Source organism: Dreissena polymorpha, chromosome 1 (assembly GCF_020536995.1).
Source record: "Dreissena polymorpha isolate Duluth1 chromosome 1, UMN_Dpol_1.0, whole genome shotgun sequence".
NCBI lineage: Eukaryota > Metazoa > Mollusca > Bivalvia > Myida > Dreissenidae > Dreissena > Dreissena polymorpha.
The window spans coordinates 169854459-169880670 of record NC_068355.1 but is presented as its reverse complement, the minus strand read 5'-3'; the positions used below and the strand labels follow the sequence as shown (position 1 = coordinate 169880670).

Here is a 26212-nt window from a genome sequence, read left to right as displayed (position 1 = left end):
GGCAAATATGCATTTTATCACAACAAACTGACTTTTTAGTATTTTTGTCCTCTAAATTTAATAAATTTTGTTCCATTCTTTGTCTTTCATGACTTGATCTTTCAGCATCTTCTACTGAACAGCATTTGATCTATGTGGCGATGTTCAGCTATAAGTATATGGTTGCCAGTGGTGTCACAGATGCTAAAAGTAAGCATTTAATTTGTTGTTAGCTCAATTTTTTTTAAAGAAAAGGCAAGCTAGTATACTCGCCTCTTTGTCATTATCATGGCCTCAGTTTGTTTTTCTGTAATGAAACTTGTTGTAATGTAGGCCCATCTTAATCTTACAAATGTGTATATGAACTTAATAGGCAGGTTCATGTTTGGTAAGCTGGTTTCTCAGTAATGGCTGGAGGGATCTTATTTAAACTTATACAATATATTTACCATTTTAAAATAAATCATTGGCCAAATTTGATAACTCAGTTTGACATGTGTTAACATTTGGGGCCTTTTAACACTGAGAAATTTATTTATGCAGATTAAATTTTTATCGGTAGGCTCATTTCTAGGGTTTGCCTATGGGATTTTATTTTAACAGTTAACTTAAAGCATTTGTTCCTTATATCTTAATGGGACCCATTGACCAATGTTGATAAAAATTGTCATAATTTCATTGTTACACGAAGTCGCAAAATTGTTTCCAACTAAGAACTAAAAAAAAATGGAGGTGTTGTTTTGAAACTTAGTAATAAATACTCAATATTCAAAACTAACTTGCCAAAGGGGTTGATGGGGTTAAGGTCAAGGTCAGAATTAGTAATAGAACCATGTTTTATGCACAATAAGTAAGGAACAAATTGAGCAATCATAATGAAGCTTCATACACGTATTCCATATATCAAGACCTTGTTTGCTTATAGTAGAGTGGGTTCAATGTCACTGTTACTTAATATAGAAATATTGATGCCCTCAGTAACTCGAAACGAATTTTGTAACAAAACTTCATACTTAGATACTTTTAGTCAAGATTGCTTGAAGACTGAGTGAGTGAAGGTCTATATGACTGGAGGGATTTTTTGCAAATTAAAAAAAATGCTCACTTTCTTGATAGTTATCAAAACTTACTTTTCTCCGTCTATACAAACAGTTTGTTCTAGACAAATAATAGCAGAAACTCTGACAAGCACATTAGAAAGTTGTGAGCTGCCCTACCACAGTTCATGTTACATTTCATAATTTTAAGGAGATATATCTTGATGGTTTTAGTGTAAAAACATATTATAGTATACTATGACATGTACAAGCATGGCATAGTAAAACAAAGGTAGAAGCAAAGATGCATCTTTATTTAAGAATTTTATTATAAACAATAAGACATAAATACAAGTGTTCTCCTTTCCTTTTTTCTTTTATAGCAGTACTGATGGGCATTGGGAATAGGTTAAGTGAACTCCTGTAATTGAATTGGATTTTCTTTAGGAAGAAATTGATTAATGATTATCTTAAACGTGGATACTATGACGTATGCAATGGTTTAGTTTGATAATTTGGTATTTAAATGTGGTCATACAATCAGTTTCATGATTTACATCATAGATTTGCCTTCCTTTGTATAAAATCATGTATTAGTTGTAGCAACTAATTTAAGGTTTTTTATAATAGAAAAAATAATCAATATCTTACATGAGAATGGGTCCTTTAAATGCACTCTGTTATATTAAAGAAAAGATAACTGTGTGTGTGTGTCTAAGATTTGCATTTGTTCACATAATTCTAACTCGCATTTCAGGCTGCACAGATGCATATTCAAGGAATGTTCGTCAACAGTTGGAGATTTTTGCAAACAACATGGAGTCTGTCTGTAACACAAACCTGCCATACCCTGGCAACGAGTTAACACTTTCCTTGAGGAAGCTTATACCAGACTTTAACTTGGGCACAATTAGAGTGAGTTATTCTACTGTACAAAATAATATAAGTATTAATATGTCTTCTGCAATTATATATGTCCCATCTATCACTTTTTCACCAACGAGAAAATCATACCATGATTGTGTCAATTCTTCAGGCAATTCTTTCATTTCATTATTGAACAGGATTCGATGAGTGGCAATGTAAGTTTTCTATTTGTGGTGAATAGATCCCTTGTTTGAGTAATGTCTTCACACATTTTGGCAAGAAACTGTGCAATAGTTGTTATACATAGTTTATAGATGTTTTACCTCATATTTCAAGCAAGTTACGGTACTGGTACTTTGGAATGGATTTCTGGCATTTTATTCCACTTGATTGTTCATTATTTTCTAAATATGTTCTTTCTACATAATGAAAGAACAAATGTACAAAGTAACTGTTGTTTAACTGTTGTTGAAAATTACTCATTGTAATACACTTAAATTCCACAAGAATTACCTGTAGGTTGATATTTGGTTCCTGTAGGTTGATATTTGGTTCCAAGCTTATGTAGTCATATTACTATTGAAGGGATTTGTTTCTTAAAAATTAGTTTCAAAGCTCATAAAAATGAGATTGGGTCGTATGAGGCAATCAGGAGGTGGGTATTTGATCCCTACAATAGTTACATGATTACATAGAATTCTAACTGAATTCCGGTACTGACTGTTTAGGGCAATTCTATCACGCCATGCTATTTACCTCAATCCTGTAATGTGGTGGTCTCTGGAAAAGTATATCATAGTATCTAGCAAATACTTCCAAATCTGACTGTTAAACAAGCCCCATTTTAATTGCCAGTGCCATGAAAACCTTTATTTCAGAAAAGGTTCCCAATTCCCATTTCCTCATTGTTGAATGTTGTTTTAATGGGCCATTTAACTTTGCAGAAGCACAGTTAAAAAGACAAGGTCATTTATCAAAGCATCGTTTATGAACAATTTAATGAGTCTAATAGCTCCTGACTGTCCTTTTCAAGGTTCAGCTTAGCACCACCTGTAAATTTTGCAATTTAAAACAGAAACCTGCCTTGTTCAGCCATGCTCCATGTCTAATTGATATAACAGTTAATTTCTGGCGCAAAGTCAATTATTAAAAGAGATGTCACTTCTCCATCATGGAAGTCAAGTGCAAAGTTAATATGTCTCCTGCAAAGTTATTATCCACATTGCCCTCACGGCTGAGTGCTGGAAATAATGGGACAACTAGAATTTATTGGTTGATATTTTTACAGAATAGTTATTATTTGAGTGATTTTAATAGCCATGAATGAGAAGATTTACAAAAAAAATATTTAAGCATTTGTCATGGTTTATTTTGTGTCACTGTAGATGTTTGTAGTTTCTAAGCACATAGATTGGTTGGTCCATTTAAAGAAAACCAGTAATTGATTTAAATCTTAGTTCTATTGTTAATTAACCTCTCAAGCAAACAATTTTTACTTATTGGCCATCAATGGTCTCTCATCATCAATTTGCTGCAAAAAGAGACCCAGAAAGATTGATTCAGCAAAATAAAAAGTATTGTTTTATAGACTTAGACATGTTCTTGCAAATTTTCTCAATTTTGCTTACTTATTGTCAGTAAATAATGATAAGGAGACAATATATTGGGTATAATTTTGTTCTCTTATTTGAATTTGATAAGAAAATTGAAAAATATTCCTGTTTGAAACCACTTAACAGATCCATTTTGTTTAATGCATTTCTGGCGTTGTATGGTTATACATGTATAGGGGACAACCTTGTTATCAGAATCCACTTGCTGCATTTAAATAAATCACATAATTGATCATTGGCTCTGCCAAATACCTTAAAATCTTGTTGTTTGTTATTGTCTATTGTCCATGATATGTGACTTAAAATGCCTTGGATTATTCTGTATCCACTTTGATTCATATAACTGAGAGGAGAAACAAGGGATCATTTTGGCATCTATCTATGATATTACCTCCCTTCTTTCTCCTGTGTTGTGCTTATTTGATAACTGGTTTCATTTCAGTTGAGCATTAATTTTGAATTCCTTATGGTGGCAATAAATGAGTCATTGAATAATACCCAAGCTGTCAAATCACAATGTGCTCAGCATATTCAAACTGTGCTGAACTCCCAAGAGAGGATGCAGGGTCAGCCGATTGCTAACTTGTCAGCCATTCAAGGATCGGATTTCACATGTGGTGCAGGGACATTCGACCTGTCAACCAATAGTGTTGTGGATAACTTTGCATGTGAAGGGAACAGACAATATGGAAGAACTTCAGACAGTAAAAATGTGTGCTGTAAGTGTGCATATATTTAAACAATCTTGATGTTTCCCTCATTTGTATAAACAAAATAAACAACATGAAGCTTTGGCATGTTAGCAATGCTTTTTTTGTGATTTTCAATGTCCATGAATTGTTGTCAAGTTTTCTTTTCTGTTTGTCTGCTTTTACTGGCAGTTTGTATGATGTGAATTGCGATTTTTTTTAACCTGTCTATCAATTATTGCCAAGTTTTCTTTTTCCTTTTTTTAAATGACAATTTTTATGTGAATTGTTTCTATAATCATAAAAGTCCGTAAATGTTGTGTTGTTAACAAATCTTACAATGCCACGATGATCCTTCTAGTGGAGTGCCCCCTCGGCTATTACTATGAGCATACTAGCGGTACAGCCACTGCAACCCATCGATGTCTTATGTGCCCTTCCGGTACTTATGGTATCACAACAGCCAATGGGACCGAATGTGCCGCCTGCCCGGATGGTTTGAACCCCAGTCTCAGAGGCCAGACTGAAATCTCTTCCTGCTATCTCAAAGGTTGGTCATTCTAATTTTCAACATATAATTTTTGTGACCATGATATGCGCTTACATATATTTTGAATAAAAACCATGCCATCGTTAATTTACTGTAGAGTCAATTACAAATATTCCATCAGCGACTTTATCGCCCTGCTGTTTAAATTGTATTAAATATATCAGAATTTAATGTTAGACATGTTCAGAAATACATAAGAAATTTAGGTGTGTTTATGTACACATGGCAACATTACAACTGAAATATTGTGACATTTTCACTGAACTTTTATTGGTATAATCTATTTGCTAGTTTTGTTGTCTGATATTGTTTTGGTGTTGTCCGTCCATCCGTCCGTCCGTCCATCCGTCTGTCCATCCGTCTGTCTGTCTGGCACTTTTGTGTCCGGAGCCATATCTTGGAAGTGCTTTGGGGGATTTCTTTGAAACTTAATTTGAGTATATATATGGATAAGAGGATGATGCAAGCCAAATGGCATTGTACACCATCGGATAATAATGGAGTTATGGCCCTTTGTATCTTGAAAAAATGCTTTTTTGTGTGTCCGGAGCCATTTTTTGGAAGTGCTTTGACGGATTTCATTGAAACTTGGTATGAGTATATATATGGATAAGAGGATGATGCACGTTGGCATTGTCCATCCGTCCAGAAAACTTTTGTGTCCAGAAGTATAATGGCGGGGGATATCAATTCAACGAATTTGCTCGTTTCCCCTACATTTTTACATAAATAAATTTGGTGCACGTTCTACATGGTTGTGCCTTATACACTGTTATATATGGTACATTTCCACACAAGTTTTACATGTTTAGGTCAATGTGGCCGCGGTGAGTTTTCCAAGGACGGTCTAGCGCCATGCAAGAAGTGCCCCAAGGGCTACTTCAGTGCTGGAATACTTGCTCGAACCTGCCACCAGTGTGACTCCAACCAGGTCACCCTGCAGGTTGGATCCTACTCCAGCACTGATTGTCTTACACTGAGCAAGGTTGAGGAATTGACGAGTAAGTTTACAGGGGTGTCTTTATTTTCACATACTGCATTTAAGGTGCAATATAGTTTCATTCCTTCACCATGTGGTTTGTTTATTCAGATATCAATGTCAATTGCCCAATGACGCTGGCAGCAAAAGCGGGGTCACTTCTAGTGTTATTACATATGTTTGGTACTGATAAGTGATCTAACATAAAAAAGCAGAAATGACATATAATTGGGGTCTGAGACCATTAAAACATACAGGAAAGCAATCTGGTATTGAAAATGTGTGCAATAAAGTGGGTTGATAATACAATCAGGATTGTCTTTGAGAGTGGTTTGGTGTATTGACATATAATTCTCCTGTCTAGCTAGTTATTGCTTGCTAAGAGTTTGCCCGTCAGTGATGCAACTGTTTATCTTGATGAACACCACTTAACAAGAAATCTCTGAAAAGAAGATTAACTATAAATTGTATCTTGCTGTAAGACATATAAATTTGAAGATGTAGTAAAAAGTGTGTGTTTAGATCATTTTTAGCTTGGCGTTTTCGGAGAAAACCCGAGGTATTGTCATAGCCAGCTCGTCGTCTGCCGTCCGCCATCCGCGTCGTGCTAAAACCTTAACATTGGCTCCAAAATCAAAGTGCTTCCACCTACAACTTTGAAACTTCATAGGTACAATGTAGATGCACCTTGATGAGTTCTACACGCCACACTCATTTTTGGGTCACTAGGTCAAAGGTCAAGGGGACTGTGACCTCTAATATAAAACTTTAACAAAGGCTCTAAAATCAAAGTGCTTCCACCTACAACTTTGAAACTTAATATGTAGATGCACCTTGATGAGTTCTACATGCCACACCCATTTTTGGGTCACTAGGTCAAAGGTCAAGATCACTGTGACCTTTAATATAAAACTTTAACAGTGGCTCTAAAATCAAAGTGCTTCCACCTACAACTTTGAAACTTTATATGTAGATGCACCTTGATGAGTTCTACATGCCTCACCCATTTTTGGGTCACTAGGTCAAAGGTCAAGGTCACTGTGGTCTCTAATATAAAACTTTAACATTGGCTCTAAAATCAAAGTGCTTCCACCTACAACTTTGAAACTTCATATGTAGATGCACCTTGATGAGTTCTACATGCCACACCCATTTTTGGGTCTATAGGTCAAAGGTCAAGGTCATCGTAACCTCTAAAAAAATAAAATCTGACAAGCACCCGTAGCCGAGCGTGGCAACCGTTATGCGGTGCTCTTGTATTAGTTTGTTTGTGTAGTGTTTGTTTAAATGGAAAGGGAACTGTTATGATATAAAATTCATTAAAGGATTTGATTAACACATTACGTTTAATATTGCACATTATTTCTAAGCAAAAATAACATAAATATAGAGAATAATAGGTTAGTGTTGATTATAGATCAGGTTTATCATGCGAGGCTTAGAAAACAAAAAGCAAGAGCCTTGGCGAGTGCTTTTTCGTTTTCCTGCCAAGCATGATAAACCTGATCTATAATCAACACTTACCTATTATTCTATTTATCCCACTTTTTATTTTGTAAACCTTTTTATTTAAACAAAATTTGTTTGACTTGATAATTTCGATGGATTTATGACGTCATTTCGTCGAAATATTGATGTCAGGACTGCCGTTGATTATAGATGATATTTAATCAATGGGGCTTTCATCAACCGAAATTGCTGTAAAAGTGGGATAAATAGAGAATACTAGGTCGGTGCCGAATAAAGCAAAGTTTATTTTGCGAGGCTTAGAAAATTTGAACCACGAGCCTTGGCGAGTGTTCAGATATTCGTGCCGAGCAAAATAAACTTTGTTTATTCAGCACCGACCTAGTATTCGATTTATCCCATCAATTTTCTTAGTCGTAAATTCTTTCTTTAAAAATAGAACAGGAAAATCAAACTACATGGAAAATCCCAAAGTTATTTTAAGCAAACATTGTTTCATTATTTTAATCGTGCCGAGCCTAATACATTACAAAAAGATCAGTAACTAACCTGTTTTTCTGTTTATCATACCTCTACTACCCCGATTTTTAAGAAAAAATGAAAAAAACACACTAAACAACTGCAGCTTTAGCGTGAAAGAACATGCATTGTGTCGTATGACGTGTTAATAATGACGTCACGAGTACGCGCACTTAATATTTGTAAATAATGTTTTTTGCTTTTTGAGTTGCATTATTTGTTAAAAATATATTACATCTTCTATCAAATTGTTTGTTTTGTTGAATCTGATTCGATTTTACTAAAAATGATTACTTTATAGTTGATTCCGAGTAATATGACCATTCTCCGCCGCGCATGACAGCTATATTTCAGCACTGCCGAAATAGAGGAAAGTTTATTCCACAGTGGTTTATTTCGACAATGCACGTCTGATGATGGGATAAAAAAATGTACATATTCTCTGCGATGATAAATCAGTTGATTGTCACCTCAATTTAAGTTAACATTGATTTTTCAGATGAGACATTGAAAAATGAATCACCATGCCATCCCAATCCTTGCCTAAACAATGGTTCCTGCTCCTATGTGCGTAGTGACTACTTCTGCTCGTGCAAGCCAGGTAAGTAACAAGCATCTGATCACAAAGTACTAGGGTGAGCTATTAAGGTCAGTCACTTTCAGACATCCAGTGTCCAGCGCTCGTAGGATGTTGTCCCAATCCAACATTTACCTTGAATTTTTTTCTCTCTGTAACAATTTGGTGGTATTGGTTCAAATTAGGCACGAGTGTTTCTTTACAAATAGGATAACCTTGGTAACTTATGTCATATGAATTTCACATGTCGCATTAAATGTTGTGTGTTGCTTTCTGGTGATTTGGGGCAACAGTTTGCAATGCAGGATATGCATGCCCATTTATGTCTTTTGCTATTAAAATTATTGTTTGCTGTTGAAAACTGTTGGAGTCACGTTGAATGGTATTTGCAGAGCTCCTTGAATTCAATTAAACAGTTTACAATTGCACAATATTTGATGGTATAATGTTGTGAAGGGTATGTTGTTGTTGCATGTCCAGTTGAATCACTGGTGCAGCATTATTAGTGCGTCATGTTAACACTCTGGAATAGTCTGTTTGGACCTTATGTGCTGAGTGCCTAACAGGTGTAGACTGTTCATGACTTACCATACATTGGATATTTTCTGCAGTAGTTATATGAAATTTTATAGATTATACTTACAAGTAATGCTGTTAAAAATATATATAAGCACAAAAAGTGTTGAATCTTTTACAGCAGCTGTCAATCAATTTGATAAAAAAAACATTCCTATACCACAAGGAAAATTATTTGTCCCAATTATCATATCATTAAATTTTTGCTGCCTTTTGATGCCAGTGTACTACTTCGAGAAAAATGTACGTCTTTCTAAAATGAAATTGTTTGGTATTATAATGGGCAATTCACACTTCTATGTTATTTTGTTTTCCAAGGCTATACTGGGGACACTTGCCAATCAGAGTTCAATGCCTGTACAAGCAATCCGTGTAAAAATGGAGGCAGGTGTGTGGTGGACCTTGCAGATCCAACGAAATACCTGTGTACCTGTGGTAAGTAAAATAAATATAAAATAGTGTGTAATAAAATATTTTTATTCAATATGCTGTTCATTAAATTGGGGTAAAGAGTTGGGATGATACATTTCAACTCCAATAATGCGGTCAACAGACCATAGGCCAGGAACATGCCTTATAAACAGAACCGCATTATATGATTGATGCTCATAATGTGCAATGTATTTTGCTAAGTTGTAATATTTTTCTCCAATAAATTTATATAAACCATACCATATTGATATCTGCACACATACTGGCTGTTACGAATATATAGATATCCAATAATCCCATATACAGTTGTTGAGATGGTATTTAATGTAAGTATTATGATCTACTGGTAATTATCATGTCTTATTACATACCTTACAATAAGTACTGACAACATTATGTTGGTATAATTCTGAAACAGATTTGAAAATGCCAGGCACACACAAAATTGTGCCAAGAGAGCTTTTCTCCTTCTTGTTGTGCCAGATACACGAGGTTGGTATCTGGAACTCTATCTATTTAGCGTGCCATCATGAACTGCAAATGATGGTCAGGAAAAGTCAAAATTGCCACCAAGGATTGTATGCTTTTAGTTATAGCAGAATTTTCTTTTTGTATTAGATGGCAATGTAATGATAATGACGATGTAATACATGAAATACATGTATACAAGTATCTATTATCCATGACATGTTAATTTTACACTACTTTTGTTGATGATATGTTACAAATATGTGCGTCAACTTGTTTACTTTTTATATATTGTTACCAGGTATAAATGAAAGGTAATGCACATATGGCGTCTCATTCAGTGACAGTGTTTTGGGCGTACTTTTTAAATAGAAATAACATTTTCAAACATCTTCAGAATATAATTAACTGTGCTCAATTATGAAGTTGTTACACTCTAAAGGTATGTAATACATAAGGTAACTATGACAACTGCTTTAGTTTGCCATGGGTCCATGTTGGGCCTTGTTGGCACACCTTGAGAGGCATTGGTCCGTGGATTGAAGTCCTTGGGCCAATACTGCTGAATGTGTGCCTATACAGGGCCATGGCATATCATATAGCCATATTATAACCTATTTATTACATGCGAGGATGAGGATTTAAAGAGTCACAAGAATCAAACAAAGAAGGCATTACTTTTTTCTGTTATCAGAACCTGAATTTTCTGGTGCCAACTGTGAGGCGGATCTCTATGGCTGTGCCCCCTACAACTGCAGAAATAATGGCACCTGTCACAACTCCCGCAACAACCATGTGTGCATATGTCCCTCCAACTCAGGATATACAGGGTAAATAGTTTTAGTATGATTGATCTATTTATGTTTTTGAAATAATACACTCATTTTGTTTGATTTCAAATATCAATATGCCTAGATATTGTAATCCTGCTATCTTTTTTTGCTGCAGTTATTTTATTGCTAGGTATTTTAAAATTCGTAACTTAGATGTGAGTGTTATAGTACTTGATCTAATTGACAATTGTTTGGCACCTTTTACTCTCTAAACATTAACTTAAAAAGGAATGAAGGCCAGTCAAGGACCTCTTGATATTAAGTTGTGTTCTATTAAGAAATATTTGTCATTTATTGGTAAATAACAACAATTTGATGTTACATTGTTTATTGTTCAATAGTTCAATACTAAACAAACTTTGAGCCTTGATGTGAAGAAATTAAACTGCTCTGACATTAATGTGGACATTATTAAAATCTTAAAATGATGTGTTTAGAATGTAATTGTGTGTGATTGAAATAAGAATTATACAATTATTATTATGATAATTAGTTTGGCAATGCTAAGTTTGCATTATGTTTATATGAAGATCAGAATGTATCATAATGGAATCTAATTTAAATTCTTAAATGGTACATAAGAAAGCGATATAGGATCTGACACAAGTTGTTCTTGTATGCCATATTTTATGAAAAAAATGTAGCAATTTCGTAAATAAGCAAGCCTTTAGCAAGTCAGCTAGATGATCTAACACATTTTCTTCTCTAATTTAATAAGTCATGGTATATAATGAAAACATGTGCAAGTCTTTTCCAGCATTTGCTTTTAAAGAAGCTAAGAAAATTAATAAGTATGATAACATATTTATAATGGTTATTTTACATATTTATACATGACATACTATGATGTCTGCTTTGTGTTGAACAATAGTGGCAACAATTGCTGCATATAATGCTGACTGATTTACAGGAAAAACATTGATGCCTAGCAGTTGAAACGTTTTATGTTCTCAGGCCTTTTTACTAAAAAACCCAACAGCAATATAAAAAATAGTTGAAAATAAATTATAAATCTTGTTTTTATTTTTTTGAAAACATTACAGCTATGGTCGTCTTTAGTAAGTTCTTCTGATAATATATCCTCTTTCTTTGTTGTAAATGTATTTCCCCAAAAATATATGTTCCATGTTCCTGTAACTCTAGTGCTAAAGGAAAGTACTAATGCCTTTCTTTAGTGCTTCCCTTTTATGTCAGGCAAGCAATTCATCTTCACCTATTCACCACTTGATTTTCTTTTCAGCATGCTATGTTAATATTTTATCATGATATGTTTAAACCAGAATTTTTATGTAGAAAAATCATACTTAATTAAAATTTGTGTTTAAATAACATAAGTTAAAATATCTTTATTTAATGATACTTAATTTTAAATGAATTAATTTCATGTAAAGGAAGTTAACAATAATCATGTTCTGTTAAACACTGCACTCTCTGCTTTCTCTTTGTCAGCTACAGTTAATTACCTCTATTAATCTTACACTTCATATAAAAATATATACAGTCTAAAATAAATTTACACTTTAATTACTTCCATTTATACATGCAACCTCATTCCAACCTTCTTTTGCCAAAATGGCAATTTAAATGTTGTAACCACAAATTGTAACCTTGATCCCATTCTTGTATTTTGTGTGATACAGCCCTGTCAAGTAAGTGAATAGCCTTCGGGATTACAGAGGTTTTACAAACAATAGTTAACATAGCCATTGTTTTTAGCCGGTGTCACACATTCCCAAATGGCACTTATGTGATTTTGCTGGGAACTGATACGAAAAAGAAGTCAGTAGCAAACATACCAGTTCGCCTGTTGTATAAATTGAGCCATATCCAGCCATATAGTCTAGAAAAAACCCAAATGGCAAATTTTCGTACCACTTTTAGAGAGGGAAATCATGTGTTAAACAAGATTACAATCTCATTGCCTTGACAGGTATTTTTCTTATAAAAATACCTGTGTCAACATGGACATCACCATCTTGTTTGTCTTGTGATAAGCCGCATTGAGTTTATTTCCTTCAACTTATGAGTGGTTTGACTTATGACTGAGTTTTTACGGTACTCATACAAGGAAATAGGGACACTCACAACATTCCCAGAAAGGGAATATTGGGACATATCTGGTAATTTGTTTGTGTATAATATTAACATTCAGTATTTCCCATTCAAGTTTGTAAATGTGTGACTACCACATTACAGTTTATGTGAGGGATAGTTTATATATTGTATTGGTGATGGAGTGATGTAGACACCTGGTGAAGTGGAATTGATCGGTATTATTCCCTTTAGAGAATTACATGAAGAAAAAGTTTATTTAAAATGCCATTTGTGCTTCTCTTAGAACATTAAATTTCGTAATTAATCATCATCTTAAAGGAATACTGGTTACATCAAAATAATACGTTGTTTGTTTCTACGTATTTTTTGCAAATCATTAGTGTTTTATTTTCCTGATGTGTTGTCTTTGTCATTCATAGATAGTCTGTAGATGTAGAAACCTGTTATTTTCTAATAAATGCCATCTGGGCCCTTTTATCTTCTAACAATTTGTATATATGTGCATGTATAAACCAAAACTTCATCTATTTTGTTCTCACCTGTCTTCAAGCTAAACAATAATCAGAAAAAATGCATGTTAAACATTACACATTAATTTGTATAGCAAAACTTAAATAAAACAATTCACACATTCAATATACTTGTTTTAGTAAGTAGACAGACTGTTCTTGACATACTCAGTAATTTGTGGGTGTTTTATTTTAACCCTATCCCGCTCAGAGAGTGGTTAGTTCAGTTGGTAGAAGGCTGGACTACAAATCAGAGTTCAGGTACGATCCCTGTCCGCGCCACACAACTTGTGTGTGGATTGGTCAGAGTTCAGGTACGATCCCTGACCGTGCCATACAACTTGTGTGTGGATTGGTCAGAGTTCAAGTATGATCCCTGACCGCGCCATACAACTTGTGTGTGGATTGGTCAGAGTTCAGGTACGATCCCTGACCGCGCCATACAACTTGTGTGTGGATTGGTCAGAGTTCAGGTACGATCCCTGACGGCGCCATACAACTTGTGTGTGGATTGGTCAGAGTTCATGTATGATCCCTGACCGCGCCATACAACATGTGCCAGGGTTGGTAATGAAATCCTTTATACAGTATCAGTATGGCAGTTGTCAGTTACTGGCATAAGTATGCGCACATAGTACTGGTCCAGCAGCTAACCCAGGATAAGGGTGTGCTGATAAACTGATCACCACTATATCAATAAGGCTGTTGAAAAGGGATAAAATTTCAAATTAAAAAAAATAAAAAATTGTTTTTTTATTCTTTTTATTTGTTGATATACAAAACTTAATGATGGTGCTTGTACGGATGATCGTTATCTTATGTGGTAGTTTCAGCACATGTAAGACATACATTTTATAGGTTTTGTACTTCTGAAAAATGTATAAATCTTATTTAATGGGCTATTTTTTAAATTAATAACTTTCATTGCTAAATCTTGCTGAAAGTAATAGAACACATAATTTATAAATACATGTAAATCACAAAAACATTCATAAAATAAAATAGCGGCGGATTTTATTATTTCTGGTTGTTTCACATAGGAAGCATTATGGAAACAGGTGGTATGCTGATAATCTATTCTATTATTAACCTTTTCCAGTGGGACTTGTGAGAATTTGCGAGACCCATGTCTAGATGCCCCGTGTGTGAATGGATTCTGCAAACAGCATCACACGTTCTACAGGTCATGTGTATGCCATACAGGATACACCGGCCTTAACTGCGAAAGTGACATCAGTAAGTTATATGTTTTCAAAAAGCCACTGAAACTTATTACGGGTCTTGGCTTAAAACAAAAAGAGTCACCTGTTGTCAATATACACTTGTCTTCTTATACTTAATTTAAAGCTGTGGGAAAACAGGGACAACAATTTCAGCTTAAATGGAACTTTTTGTTTAAAGGAAGCCTTTTTTAAACAAAAACCAGTCTAGGCAAATATTGTCATCCCTGATAAGCTTCTGTGGACCTCACCAGGCTAATCTGGGAGGACACTTTTTGCACATGCATTAAGCCTGGTATTCCCCGATTGCGGCTTATTTCCGTTTTAGTGATCAATCTTGTTGCCATAACATGTTGGTAACTAGATTAATCATGTGAATGTTTTTGCTAGGACTTCTAATTCCTGCCTCCACTTTCAGATGATTGCCTGCAAAACCCATGTCAGAATAATGCCACGTGCGTAGACCTGGTGAATGGTCTGGCTTGTGTTTGTTTGGATGGGTATTATGGGGACTACTGTCAGTTTCGCAAAGCTTGTAAGTATAAGTCTGGACTATTGTTTGTATGCCCCCACAAAGTGTCAGGAATTCCATACAATACACTTGTTTAGCAGCATGTACGTATGTGTGTACATCTTGAAATTTTGTGCACTCCTCTCTTCTTTACATGCTGGATGGATTTCTCTCTAACTGTCACAGCTGAATGACCTAAATGTGAAGGTTATTAATGTTAAGGAATCTTTGCTTCAACTTGGCCCAATAATGGTCAAATGGTCTATTGTAGAATATATGCTTCTTTTGATTTTGTGGGCTCAACCCATCTAAAACATCTTGCTAGATTTTGCTTTATCTTTCACAGCTGTATAATCTTCATATTTTGGTGAATGTACAGTAAGATATATCTGCTGCAAACAATTTGACAGAATAATTACCCTTGCTCAAATTGACTTTGGTCATTAAGGTCCACACGCATTTTATTCAACCCTTTCAGTGCCCACACCGAATTTTGAAGGCCTTTGCAAACAGTTTGGATCCAGATGAGACGCCACAGAACGTGGCGTCTCATCAGGATCCAAACTGTTTGCTATTCTGATAGTATTATTGAAAAAAAAATCGAAGAAAATGCTAATTTTAGAAATTCAGCAGACGACATTTTAGGAGACGACAAATTTCCCAGCATGCAAAGGGTTAAGATATTTTTTTAATTCCTAAGTGTTTTAGTATAAATATAAGAACTGGTAACATAAATCGCCTTTAAAAAATGTTTCTTATGCATGCAGTTTCCAATTTCCTTTTTTTTCAAAATATAGTAAATGAAATATTGATGTAAAAGTTGTAAGTTAACTTAGATTAACATTTTGCTCTGAATAATTTCAGGCGATGTTAGTTGTACCTCTATTGGCCAGCTGAACTGTCAAACGTGTGTAATGAACAACACACAGCAGTGTACAAATGTGGGCAACAGCTTCACATGTGGGTGCAAGCCTGGCTTCAAGGGAACGTCTTGTGAGGTAATATCAAATGTTAAAAAGGGCGATTTATTGTCTAAGAATTTACCTTGTCTTGTAGTTAATATATAACATTTTGCCTTTTTAAAATAGCACTTTTTTAGTGCAAGACACATTTGATGTTCTTAGTCACAATCAGAGTCTTGGTTTAAAAATATAGCAAATTATCCAATTAACATCTTTTATACAAACACGATATATTTTACTTTGTGAAATATTAAATCTCGTTACTATAATTAACAAGACTGAAGAAGATTTGTTGTCTTTGTGTGTTTAAAGTTATTTATTTTATTTATTGCATCCAAAGCCTCCGACTTACTGAAAAGCTCTATAGTCCATTTCCTAGGCCTAAAACCAGCAATTGGTGTTTTGGGAGAGATCTAAAGAATTCTCCCTTAGTAGGGATCAAACCTCTCGATTGCTAGGTTGACACCATATCCATTATGACACTGCAACCTTTTTATTAGTCTTGGTTACTTTATTTTTAACTCTATAAATGGATGTTTTAATAAAATAATAATTTGTTGCATTTGTAAGAAATTATAAAGAAGATTATTTTTTTTGTTTATCTCTTAACTTCATTTTTTTTAATTTATTTTTTATTGACCCTTTGCATATGAGTGCATTTAAGTCCATTTAAAAAGGGCTGTGTACATGTACCTTTGAAATATGTAATCTACATAATTGCAATTTTCATCTTGATCTATTATTGAATTTTGATGTAACCACAGTGTTTATTCTATTTCTTATTCACAGATCGCTATAAACGATTGTAACTCGTTTCCATGCCAACACGGGGGCACCTGCCAGTCCAGTTTGGCCACTGGCTACATCTGCACATGCCCTGACCCTTGGACTGGCTTGAACTGTGAGTCTATGGTCAACAAGTGTCCCAGCGGCACCACTTGCTTCAACGGAGGGACTTGTTTCAGTACAACCACTGGATATGTGTGCAGGTTTGAAAGTTGATTACTAATTGGTAGTTATTTCTGTATGTAATTTGCATTTTTAAAATCTTGATATTTTTCTTTAATTTGTCTCTTATTATGGCAAAGTTTCAAGTATTTTGGAATGAGGAAAACTGTTTGAAATAAACAATAAATTCAGAGTAAGTATGGATATCTGTAGAGCTTGGCATAATATATTGACCGGGGATGTCTGTTAGCACTGTCCGTATTTCCCTGCATTGTCCCGATATGATAGCTATACATGTTTTTATATTTATATCATTTTCTGTCATTTATTTAGATCATTTTATGCTCATCAGTCCACTTGGATTGTGTAAAATTGATAATTGTGTTTACTGTTTGCCAATTTATTTCATATAATCAAGTTTGTGTGCAGTTAAGTAAACATTTGAGTCAAGCCCTGCCGTCCGCACGGGCTAATCAAGGATGTCACTTTCTGCCCAAACTGGATTTTCATCAAGAAGAGTCATCCTTCAACAACAAATACAATAAAGTCGAAAGTGAAATCCCTGATTAGTCTGTGCAGACTGCACGGGCTAATCTGGGACAACACTTTAAGCACATGCATTAGGCTCCCTTTGCTTTGACAATTCTAACGCCAGCTTCCTTCACCACTTCCAGCTGCCCGAGCGCGTTCATTGGAGCCTCCTGCAATGTGTCATATGATCTCTGTGAGAGAACAGAGGCTTGTGTTGGAAATAACAGTACTTGCTCCATCGAGGCTAATGGCAACTTTAAGTGCAACTGTCAGGATGGTAAACTGCTGTTGCTTTCTCTCTTAAAATTTAGTGAATTATAATAATTACGTAGCTAAAATTGTGTGTTATTTGGGTAAAGTTTAGATTGCCTTGCTTCTTTTTGGACACAAAAGAAAAGAGAACATTAATTAGATATTCTATTTCTTTTCTAAATCAGTAACTGCATAACTTTAGTGATTTTCTTATATTTATTACAAACCCGTGTTCTTTCTTTGTATGTAAATTCATTAATGCTCCTTTTTACCACTGAATTAATAAAATGAATTAATTTTTATTGCCAAAAGGAACCAAACTCTTTGTATTATATGTAGTTTTTATACCATACATTACCTTTTTCCTCCATTTTGTTTCCATCACTGTTTGCAGGCAGGGCAGGAACCAACTGCCAAGAGACGGTAACCAGTTGCACAGCAGACACTTGCCACAATGGGGCCACATGTTCCATCAGTTCTACTGGACAAGTTGTGTGTAAATGTGTTCTAGGTACAGACAACTGTTGGATAAAGTTAAAAGACCAGAGCATATTTTAAACAACAATTTGTATTGGAAAATCTGTCTTAATTTTAAAACCCAATTATGTATCTGTAAAAAGTTTTACATGTACTCCACATGAATACAGGTTAAAATCAGAGGCTACAAAGTACTAAATCAAAATCACTTATACATCTGGTCACATGTCAGACTTAGATATTGAATTGCTGTCTTAGATTTATTGATTCTATTTGTTTTTGTATTTGACATTTTCAGCTTAAAGAAATTTTTGAGTGCATCAAAATAAATATTGATGTAAATTTATTTATTATTAAGTGGCATTTTTGCTGTTGCTGAAATTCATTTTCCTATGGTATATCTTGCTTTCAAGCTTTTTTTGCTTACTGATCCGTGATTAAAGTAAAATTAATTATTTTCAAAATGAAAGTTTAGCTAAAACTTTAGTAAATTGTGTACAGGTTTTTCGGGCGCATATTGCGACAAAAACGATGACAACTGTGTACCAAACCCGTGCGGCTCTAATCAGCAGTGTGTAGACGGAGTGAACTCCCATACTTGCGTGTGTAAAGCTGGGTACCGAGGAGACTTTTGCTCTAAAAGTTGGTACCAGTCATAAATGGTTTCACAAATGTCAATTATTAATGCAATATGATCTAGCCATAGCACATTGACATGTTTTGGATTTTCTAAACTGCTCATGGTTAGTTCTGAAAGTCAGATCATAATTATGGGTCAAAGTTGCCATAAAACAGTTTAACCTTACGTAGGTTACCTCAGGTCACCGCAGGTCTTTGGAACCTCTGTAGGGGCCTCTTCTTTGTCCTCACTGGTTACTAATCTCAACGTGTTACTTCCCGTTATTATTATGTTCTATTCACATTTATAGTCCTGCATCATAGGATGATTACTCCAATATTTGTCTTCTTTTAAATGTGTCAGTGATTTTGGCTGTAAGGACCACACTTGGTAAGATATTCCACAGGTTTACAATATAGCTTGAGAAAAAGTTTTTGAGAAGGTCACGTGTACTTACCGGTATAAGTTATAAAGGATGACTTCTAGTTGTGTTATTGTTAAAATTATAACAAACTAAATTTGTTACTGGACTATAGATCCGTCCTTTATCATGCAATTTTAAAATAACTTAAAAAAGTCACAAATTACTTTCATAGGGAGACGGCAAGTCATGTATTACTCAGCTTCCTACCTAAAAGGTCAAGGTCACATATGATATAATACATTATTAGAGCTTTGAGACAAAATTTGAATGTGAAGGCTATCTGCGCCCTATGAACACATGTCTTGTTGTTATTTTCCAAGACAAAAAAACATTTAATCATTTAAATAAAGATTTTGTAAAAAATATTTGTTTGCTATTAACCTGTTAGCCCATTAAAATCTTTATATAAAGACTAGAAAATGTGTACTTACCAAGACTGGCACACCTGATTATGTGCTAAATGAGTAGAGTACAGATAACGTTAAACATTAAAATGACCAGCTTCTCACATTACTAGTTGATGCACTGAGTCTGAAAAAAGTATGCTCAATGGTCCCAATCAACATATTGTTCTTGCCTATTACAGCTACCAGTGATTTTGACTACGTGATTCAGCCATCAGTCATGTGCCGTGATGATGTCTCCATTGCTAGCTATGGGGACGGTAACACCCTGATTAACTCTCTCACTGTGGCATTCTGGGTGAGATTCACCGTGAACAACCCTCAGGCTGTCATCCTTAATGTGTTTGGATCCGACATTGAGTAAGTTTAAACTTCAGATTTTCATGTGTGTTAAAAGATCCAAAGATGGTATGTTCTTCTCAAAGGATCTAGACGATGTGTTGGTTTAGTTTGAAATTTTCTCCGTGTATAAATCCATATTAAAGACATATCTGTAGTCAGTAAACATTCTTTCCTTTGGCAAGCTAAGCTGATCCAAACTAATTAATCAGTACTAAGTGCAAAATGTGTGCAAGGACAAGGCAATTTCCCTACTTAAATCAGAGATGAGGCAAAGGTGGTGATAAAAAGACATGGTTTTAAATGAAACTGGCCATGGTATGATGCCATTAAAATATACTGTTGCATAAGGCAGGACTTCCTGAGTCAATGGTGCATGTTGGCTTTTGTGTTTAATTTTTGGAAAAGAGCAATCGTTTTCGAAGCATTAAAAGTCCATTTTTCTGTTGTTGTTCAGCAGAATTTTAACATTCAATTGCTAATTGCTATCCATAGTTAATATTTGTTGTAAATTAAAAGTTAAGAATTAAAAAATAAGTGGTACTTGATATGTCATGCTCCAAAAGAAATTCTTAATTCTTTAAATCCTGTTTTTTTTTCTATATAAAACACTTACTTACATTATTTGCTACTAAAATTTCAGACACATTGTAAACTTGAAGATTAAAGGTTGGAGAGACAGACGTCGAATCTGAAATTATATCTTGAATTTTTAGGGCAACCAGTATTCCAGAATCTCCAACATTTCAACTGCAGATTGCAGCCACATATGTGCAGAAAAATACACCAGGCAGTGGTAGAAGGAAGAGAGCTGTAGAGGTAATGGTCTGCAGAAAAATATACCAGGCAGTGGTAGAAGAAAGAGAGCTGTAGAGGTAATGGTCTGCAGAAAAATATACCAGGCAGTGGTAGAAGAAAGAGAGCTGTAGAGGTAATAGTCTGCAGAAAAATATACTAGGCAGTGGTAGAAGAAAGAGAGCTGTAGAGGTAATGGTCAGCAGAAAAATATACCAGGCAGTGGTAGAAGAAAGAGAGCTGTAGAGGTAATGGTCTGTAGAAAAATATACCAGGCAGTGGTAGAAAAAAGAGAGCTGTAGAGATAATGGTCTGTAGAAAAATATACCAGGCAGTGGTAGAAGAAAGAGAGCTGTAGAGGTAATGGTCTGCAGAAAAATATACCAGGCAGTGGTAGAAGAAAGAGAGCTGTAGAGGTAATGGTCTGTAGAAAAATATACCAGGCAGTGGTAGCAGAAAGAGAGCTGACAAGGTAATGGTCTGCAGAAAAATATACCAGGCAGTGGTAGAAAAAAGAGAGCTGTTGAGGTAAAGGTCTGCAGAAAAATATACCAGGCAGTGGTAGAAAAAAGAGAGCTGTTGAGGTAACGGTCTGCTGAAAAATATACCAGGCAGTGGTAGAAAAAAGAGAGCTGTAAAGGTAATGGTCTGCAGAAAAATATACCAGGCAGTGGTAGAAGAAAGAAAGCTGTAGAGGTAATGGTCTGCAGAAAAATATACCAGGCAGTGGTAGAAAAAAGAGAGCTGTAGAGGTAATGGTCTGCAGAAAAATATACCAGGCAGTGGTAGAAAAAAGACAGCTGTAGAGGTAATGGTCTGTAGAAAAATATACCAGGCAGTGGTAGATGAAAGAGAGCTGTAGAGGTAATGGCCTGCAGAACAATATACCAGGCAGTGGTAGAAGAAAGAGAACTGTAGAGGTAATGGTCTGCAGAAAAATATACCAGGCAGTGGTAGAAGGAAGAGAGCTGTAGAGGTAATGGTCTGCAGAAAAATATACCAGGCAGTGGTAGAAAAAAGAGAGCTGTAGAGGTAATGGTCTGCAGAAAAATATACCAGGCAGTGGTAGAAGAAAGAGAGCTGTAGAGGTAATGGTCTGCAGAAAAATATACCAGGCAGTGGTAGAAGAAAGAGAGCTGTAGAGGTAATGGTCTGCAGAAAAATATACCAGGCAGTGGTAAAAAAAAGAGAGCTGTAGAGGTAATGGTTTGCAGAAAAATATACCAGGCAGTGGTAGGAGAAAGAGAGCTGTAGAGGTAATGGTCTGCAGAAAAATATACCAGGCAGTGGTAGAAGAAAGAGAGCTGTAGAGGTAATGGTCTGCAGAAAAATATACTAGGCAGTGGTAGAAGAAAGAGAGCTGTAGAGGTAATGGTCTGCAGAAAAAATATACCAGGCAGTGGTAGAAGAAAGAGAGCTGTAGAGGTAATGGTCTGCAGAAAAATATACCAGGCAGTGGTAGAAAAAAGAGAGCTGTAGAGGTAATGGTCTGTAGAAAAATATACCAGGCAGTGGTAGAAAAAAGAGAGCTGTAGAGGTAATGGTCTGCAGAAAATATACCAGGCAGTGGTAGAAAAAAGAGAGCTGTAGAGGTAATGGTCTGCAGAAAAATATACAAGGCAGTGGTAGAAGAAAGAGAGCTGAAGAGGTAATGGCCTGCAGAACAATATACCAGGCAGTGGTAGAAGAAAGAGAGCTGTAGAGGTAATGGTCTGTAGAAAAATATACCAGGCAGTGGTAGAAGAAAGAGAGCTGTAGAGGTAATGGTCTGCAGAAAAATATACCAGGCAGCGGTAGAAGGAAGAGACCTGTAGAGGTAATGGTATGCAGAAAAATATACCAGGCAGTGGTAGAAGAAAGAGAGCTGTAAAGGTAATGGTCTGCAGGAAAATATACCAGGCAGTGGTAGAAGCAAGAAAGCTGTAGAGGTAATGGTCTGCAGAAAAATATACCAGGCAGTGGTAGAAGAAAGAGAGCTGTAGAGGTAATGGTTTGCAGAAAAATATACCAGGCAGTGGTAGAAGAAAGAGAGCTGTAGAGGTAATGGTTTGCAGAAAAATATACCAGGCAGAGGTAGAAAAAAGAGAGCTGTTGAGGTAATGGTCTGTAGAAAAATATACCAGGCAGTGGTAGAAGAAAGAGAGCTGTAGAGGTAATGGTCTGTAGAAAATTTGTGAATTACATATCTCAGGTGATAGATTAGTAAATGGCAGTCATTTCTCTGCCATTCTCAAATGTGCAAATGGCCTCAAATTTGTTTATAGAGTTTTTTACACTATTTCTTTATAAATTCTTTCATTTTTCCAGACCATTTTTTACAAAACACCAATTGTGGATGGCTACTGGCACCACATTATGGTCGGCTGGAACAGGCAGAATCAAGAGCTCAGTGTGTATGTGGACAGCAATATACAGGAGCAGATGTTTATCAGCCTTACCAATAGGTGAGAGCTTTCATCTCTCTCTTGTTAATGCTTTGTATGGTGGTTTGAAATATATTGTTTGTAAACCCACGCAAAGTGAGGTGACTTTTCTACAAATATATATGCATAAACTTAGTATTCAAATTGTTAACATCTATTCGAATAGAGTAGCTATGATATGTTGATAGAATTATTATAAAATGGATAGAGCAACAATAAATCTTTTTTATTACATATTAGTCGTAAATGGCATCGCAAATTATATTTCATGCGAATGTGTGATCTAGTGACACAATTAATATATAAGGATATGTCAAATTAGACAAGAGTACCAAACTGTCACAAGATACGCCCGTTTGAAGGTTTTGGACATCATCTAGACACAACTTCTGACCAAATTTGGTGAAGATCAGAGGAAAACTACTTCAATTAGAGAGCGGACATCATGCTAAATGCTTGAAATGCACTAAGTGACCTCATGACCTAGTTTTTGACCCTGCATCACCCATATTTGACCTTGACCTAAATATCATGTACACACAACTTCTGACCAAATTTGGTGAAGATTGGATAAAAACTACTTCAATTAGAGAGCAGACACCATGCTAAATGCTTGAAATCCACTAAGTGACCTCGTGACCTAGTTTTTGACCCTGCATGACCCATATTTGAACTTGAACTAGATATCATTTAGATACAACTTCTAATCAAATTAGGTGAAGATTGGATGAAAACTTCTTCAATTAGAGAGCGGACACCATGCTAAATCCTTGAAAAGCACTTGGTGACTCCATGACCTAGTTTTTGACCCGGCATAAACCATATTTAAACTTGACCTAGATATTGTCTAGATACAACTTCTGACCAAATTTGGTGAAGATCGGATGAAAACTACTTCAATTAGAGAGCAGATACCATGCTAAATCCTTGAAATGCACTTAGTTACCCCATGACCTAGTTTTTGACCCGGCATGGACCATATTCGGACTTGACCTAGATATTGTCTAGATACAACTTCTGACCAAATTGGGTGAAGATCGGATGAAAACTTCTTCAGTTAGAGAGCGGAAACCATGCTTAATCCTTGAAATGCACTTAGTGACCCCGTGACCTAGTTTTTGACCCGGCATGACCCATTTTCGAATTTGACCTAGATATTGTCTAGATACAACTTCTGATCAAGTTTGGTGAAGACCGGATGAAAACTATTTGAAATAGAAAGCGGAAACTGCTGTGGACGCCGACCAACCGCCCGCCCGCCACCTGCAAAGGGTGAAACTATAATACATCCCGTTTTGAAAAACAGGCGTATAAAAATTAGACTTAGCAGGCTGACATGGCATATATGCTGTTGATACACCCTTTTGAGGCATGGACTTGTCCATTTGCCTGGCATATACATGCCACTGAATGCATCATGTTTCTTACTGATGATCCTGTTAGACTTATAACTAAATCACTCATCAGGCCACATAATTTTTTTATTTTCTGTGTTATGGATTGAACAACTGGTCTGTGCTCAAGGAAGGTGGTCATGACAAATTTTAAGACTTGAGATTAAACAAATAAATATTTCACAGTTCTACTTTGTTTTCTTGTTATTGGTTTACCTTTATGATAATTTCAATGGGAATAATTATATGCTATTAACCTAAATTGTTATCCTAAAACAATTTTTATGCCCCTGGTAGGGTGGCATATAGCAGTTGAACTGTCCATCAGTCAGTTTGTCAGTATGTCAGTATGTGTGTATGTCAGTATGTGTGTATGTTTGTATGTCAGTCTGTCCGTCCGTCCGAAAAAAACTTTAACATTGGCCATAACTTTTTCACTATTGAAGATAGCAACTTGATATTTGGCATGCATGTGTATAACATGGAGCTGAACATTTTGAGTGGTGAAAGGTGAAGGTCAAGGTCATCCTTCAAAGTCAAATGTCAAATATATGGCGTTTGTCCGTCCGAAAACTTTAACATTGGCCATAACTTTTTCAATATTGAAGATAGCAACTTGATATTTGGCATGCATGTGTATCTCATGAAGTTGCGCATTTTGAGTGGTGGAAGTTCAAGGTCAAGGTCATCCTTCAAGGTCAAAGGTAAAAATAAAATATAAAAAAATCAAAGCGGCGTTCTCATGAAGCTGCACATTTTGAGTGGTGGAAGTTCAAGGTCAAGGTCATCCTTCAAGGTCTTCCTTCAAGGTCAAAGGTAAAAAATAAAAATAAATTCAAAGCGGCATTCTCATGAAGCTACACATTTTGAAGGGTGGAAGTTCAAGGTCAAGGTCATCCTTCAAAGTCAAAGTCATCCTTCAAGGTCAAGGGTAAAAAAAAATAATTCAAAGCAGCGTTATCATGAAGCTGCACATTTTGAGTGGTGGAAGTTCAAGGTCAAGGCCATCTTTCAAGGTCATCCCTCAAGGTCAAAGGTCAAAAAAAAATTAAAAATCAAAGCGGCGTTCTCATGAAGCTGCACATTTTGAGTGGTGGAAGTTCATGGTCAAGGCCATCCTTCAAGGTCAAAGGTAAAAAAAAAATTCAAAGCGGCGCAATAGGGGGCATTGTGTTTCTGACAAACACATCTCTTGTTAGTTTTAGTTTTTCAAGCATCATGATACAGGTTATTAGTATTCTTTTGATTCTATTGAAACTTTGTGCTTGCCACTTGGCAAGCATTTCAATAAATTATTGGATTTATTATAAACTTTTGTTTAGTTTTGTTTTATTACATTTATACATATTTTTAGTATAATTAATTCATATCATTTTCATTGGAATTTGTAGATGCATGTAGTTGTATATTCTGCACAATCTGTCATTTTCAATTTAAGCTTAATGGAATTGCTGGCTTTCATCTTGCTTCAGTATACATGACAATAGATGATTTTCAAATTTCCAATTTTACCTGATTGAAATAGTACCTGTTGTATTGAAACTGTCACCTTAGTTCAGTTACAAAAGCTGATCACAGTTTTAATTGGCATTTTATTACATTAGTATTCTTTCTACAGTGACACATTCAATTAGCCCATTTATCCTCTTATGTCAAAATTCCCTTTGGCAAACACCATGCAAGGTCAATTGTGACAATTTAATGTTAACAAAATAGCATCATATCCAATTTGATATGTAGATAACATGTTTAATCAAATCTGT

General features: G+C 35.4%; 1 protein-coding gene across 1 annotated transcript in view; it reads left to right on the top strand.

Moving 5' to 3' along the window:
- Window positions 1-26212, top strand: part of LOC127860081 (uncharacterized) — a 123990-nt gene that overhangs the window by 54577 nt on the left and 43201 nt on the right. The window contains exons 25-43 of the mRNA XM_052397875.1: window positions 106-189; window positions 1774-1931; window positions 3939-4215; window positions 4547-4735; window positions 5548-5736; window positions 8200-8301; window positions 9172-9288; window positions 10448-10583; window positions 11630-11644; window positions 14250-14386; window positions 14789-14905; window positions 15746-15879; window positions 16633-16832; window positions 17466-17599; window positions 17969-18085; window positions 18553-18693; window positions 19681-19858; window positions 20554-20656; window positions 22940-23076. Of these exons, the coding sequence (XP_052253835.1) occupies window positions 106-189; window positions 1774-1931; window positions 3939-4215; window positions 4547-4735; window positions 5548-5736; window positions 8200-8301; window positions 9172-9288; window positions 10448-10583; window positions 11630-11644; window positions 14250-14386; window positions 14789-14905; window positions 15746-15879; window positions 16633-16832; window positions 17466-17599; window positions 17969-18085; window positions 18553-18693; window positions 19681-19858; window positions 20554-20656; window positions 22940-23076 (2665 nt within the window). The remainder of the gene's footprint in view (window positions 1-105; window positions 190-1773; window positions 1932-3938; window positions 4216-4546; window positions 4736-5547; window positions 5737-8199; window positions 8302-9171; window positions 9289-10447; window positions 10584-11629; window positions 11645-14249; window positions 14387-14788; window positions 14906-15745; window positions 15880-16632; window positions 16833-17465; window positions 17600-17968; window positions 18086-18552; window positions 18694-19680; window positions 19859-20553; window positions 20657-22939; window positions 23077-26212) is intronic.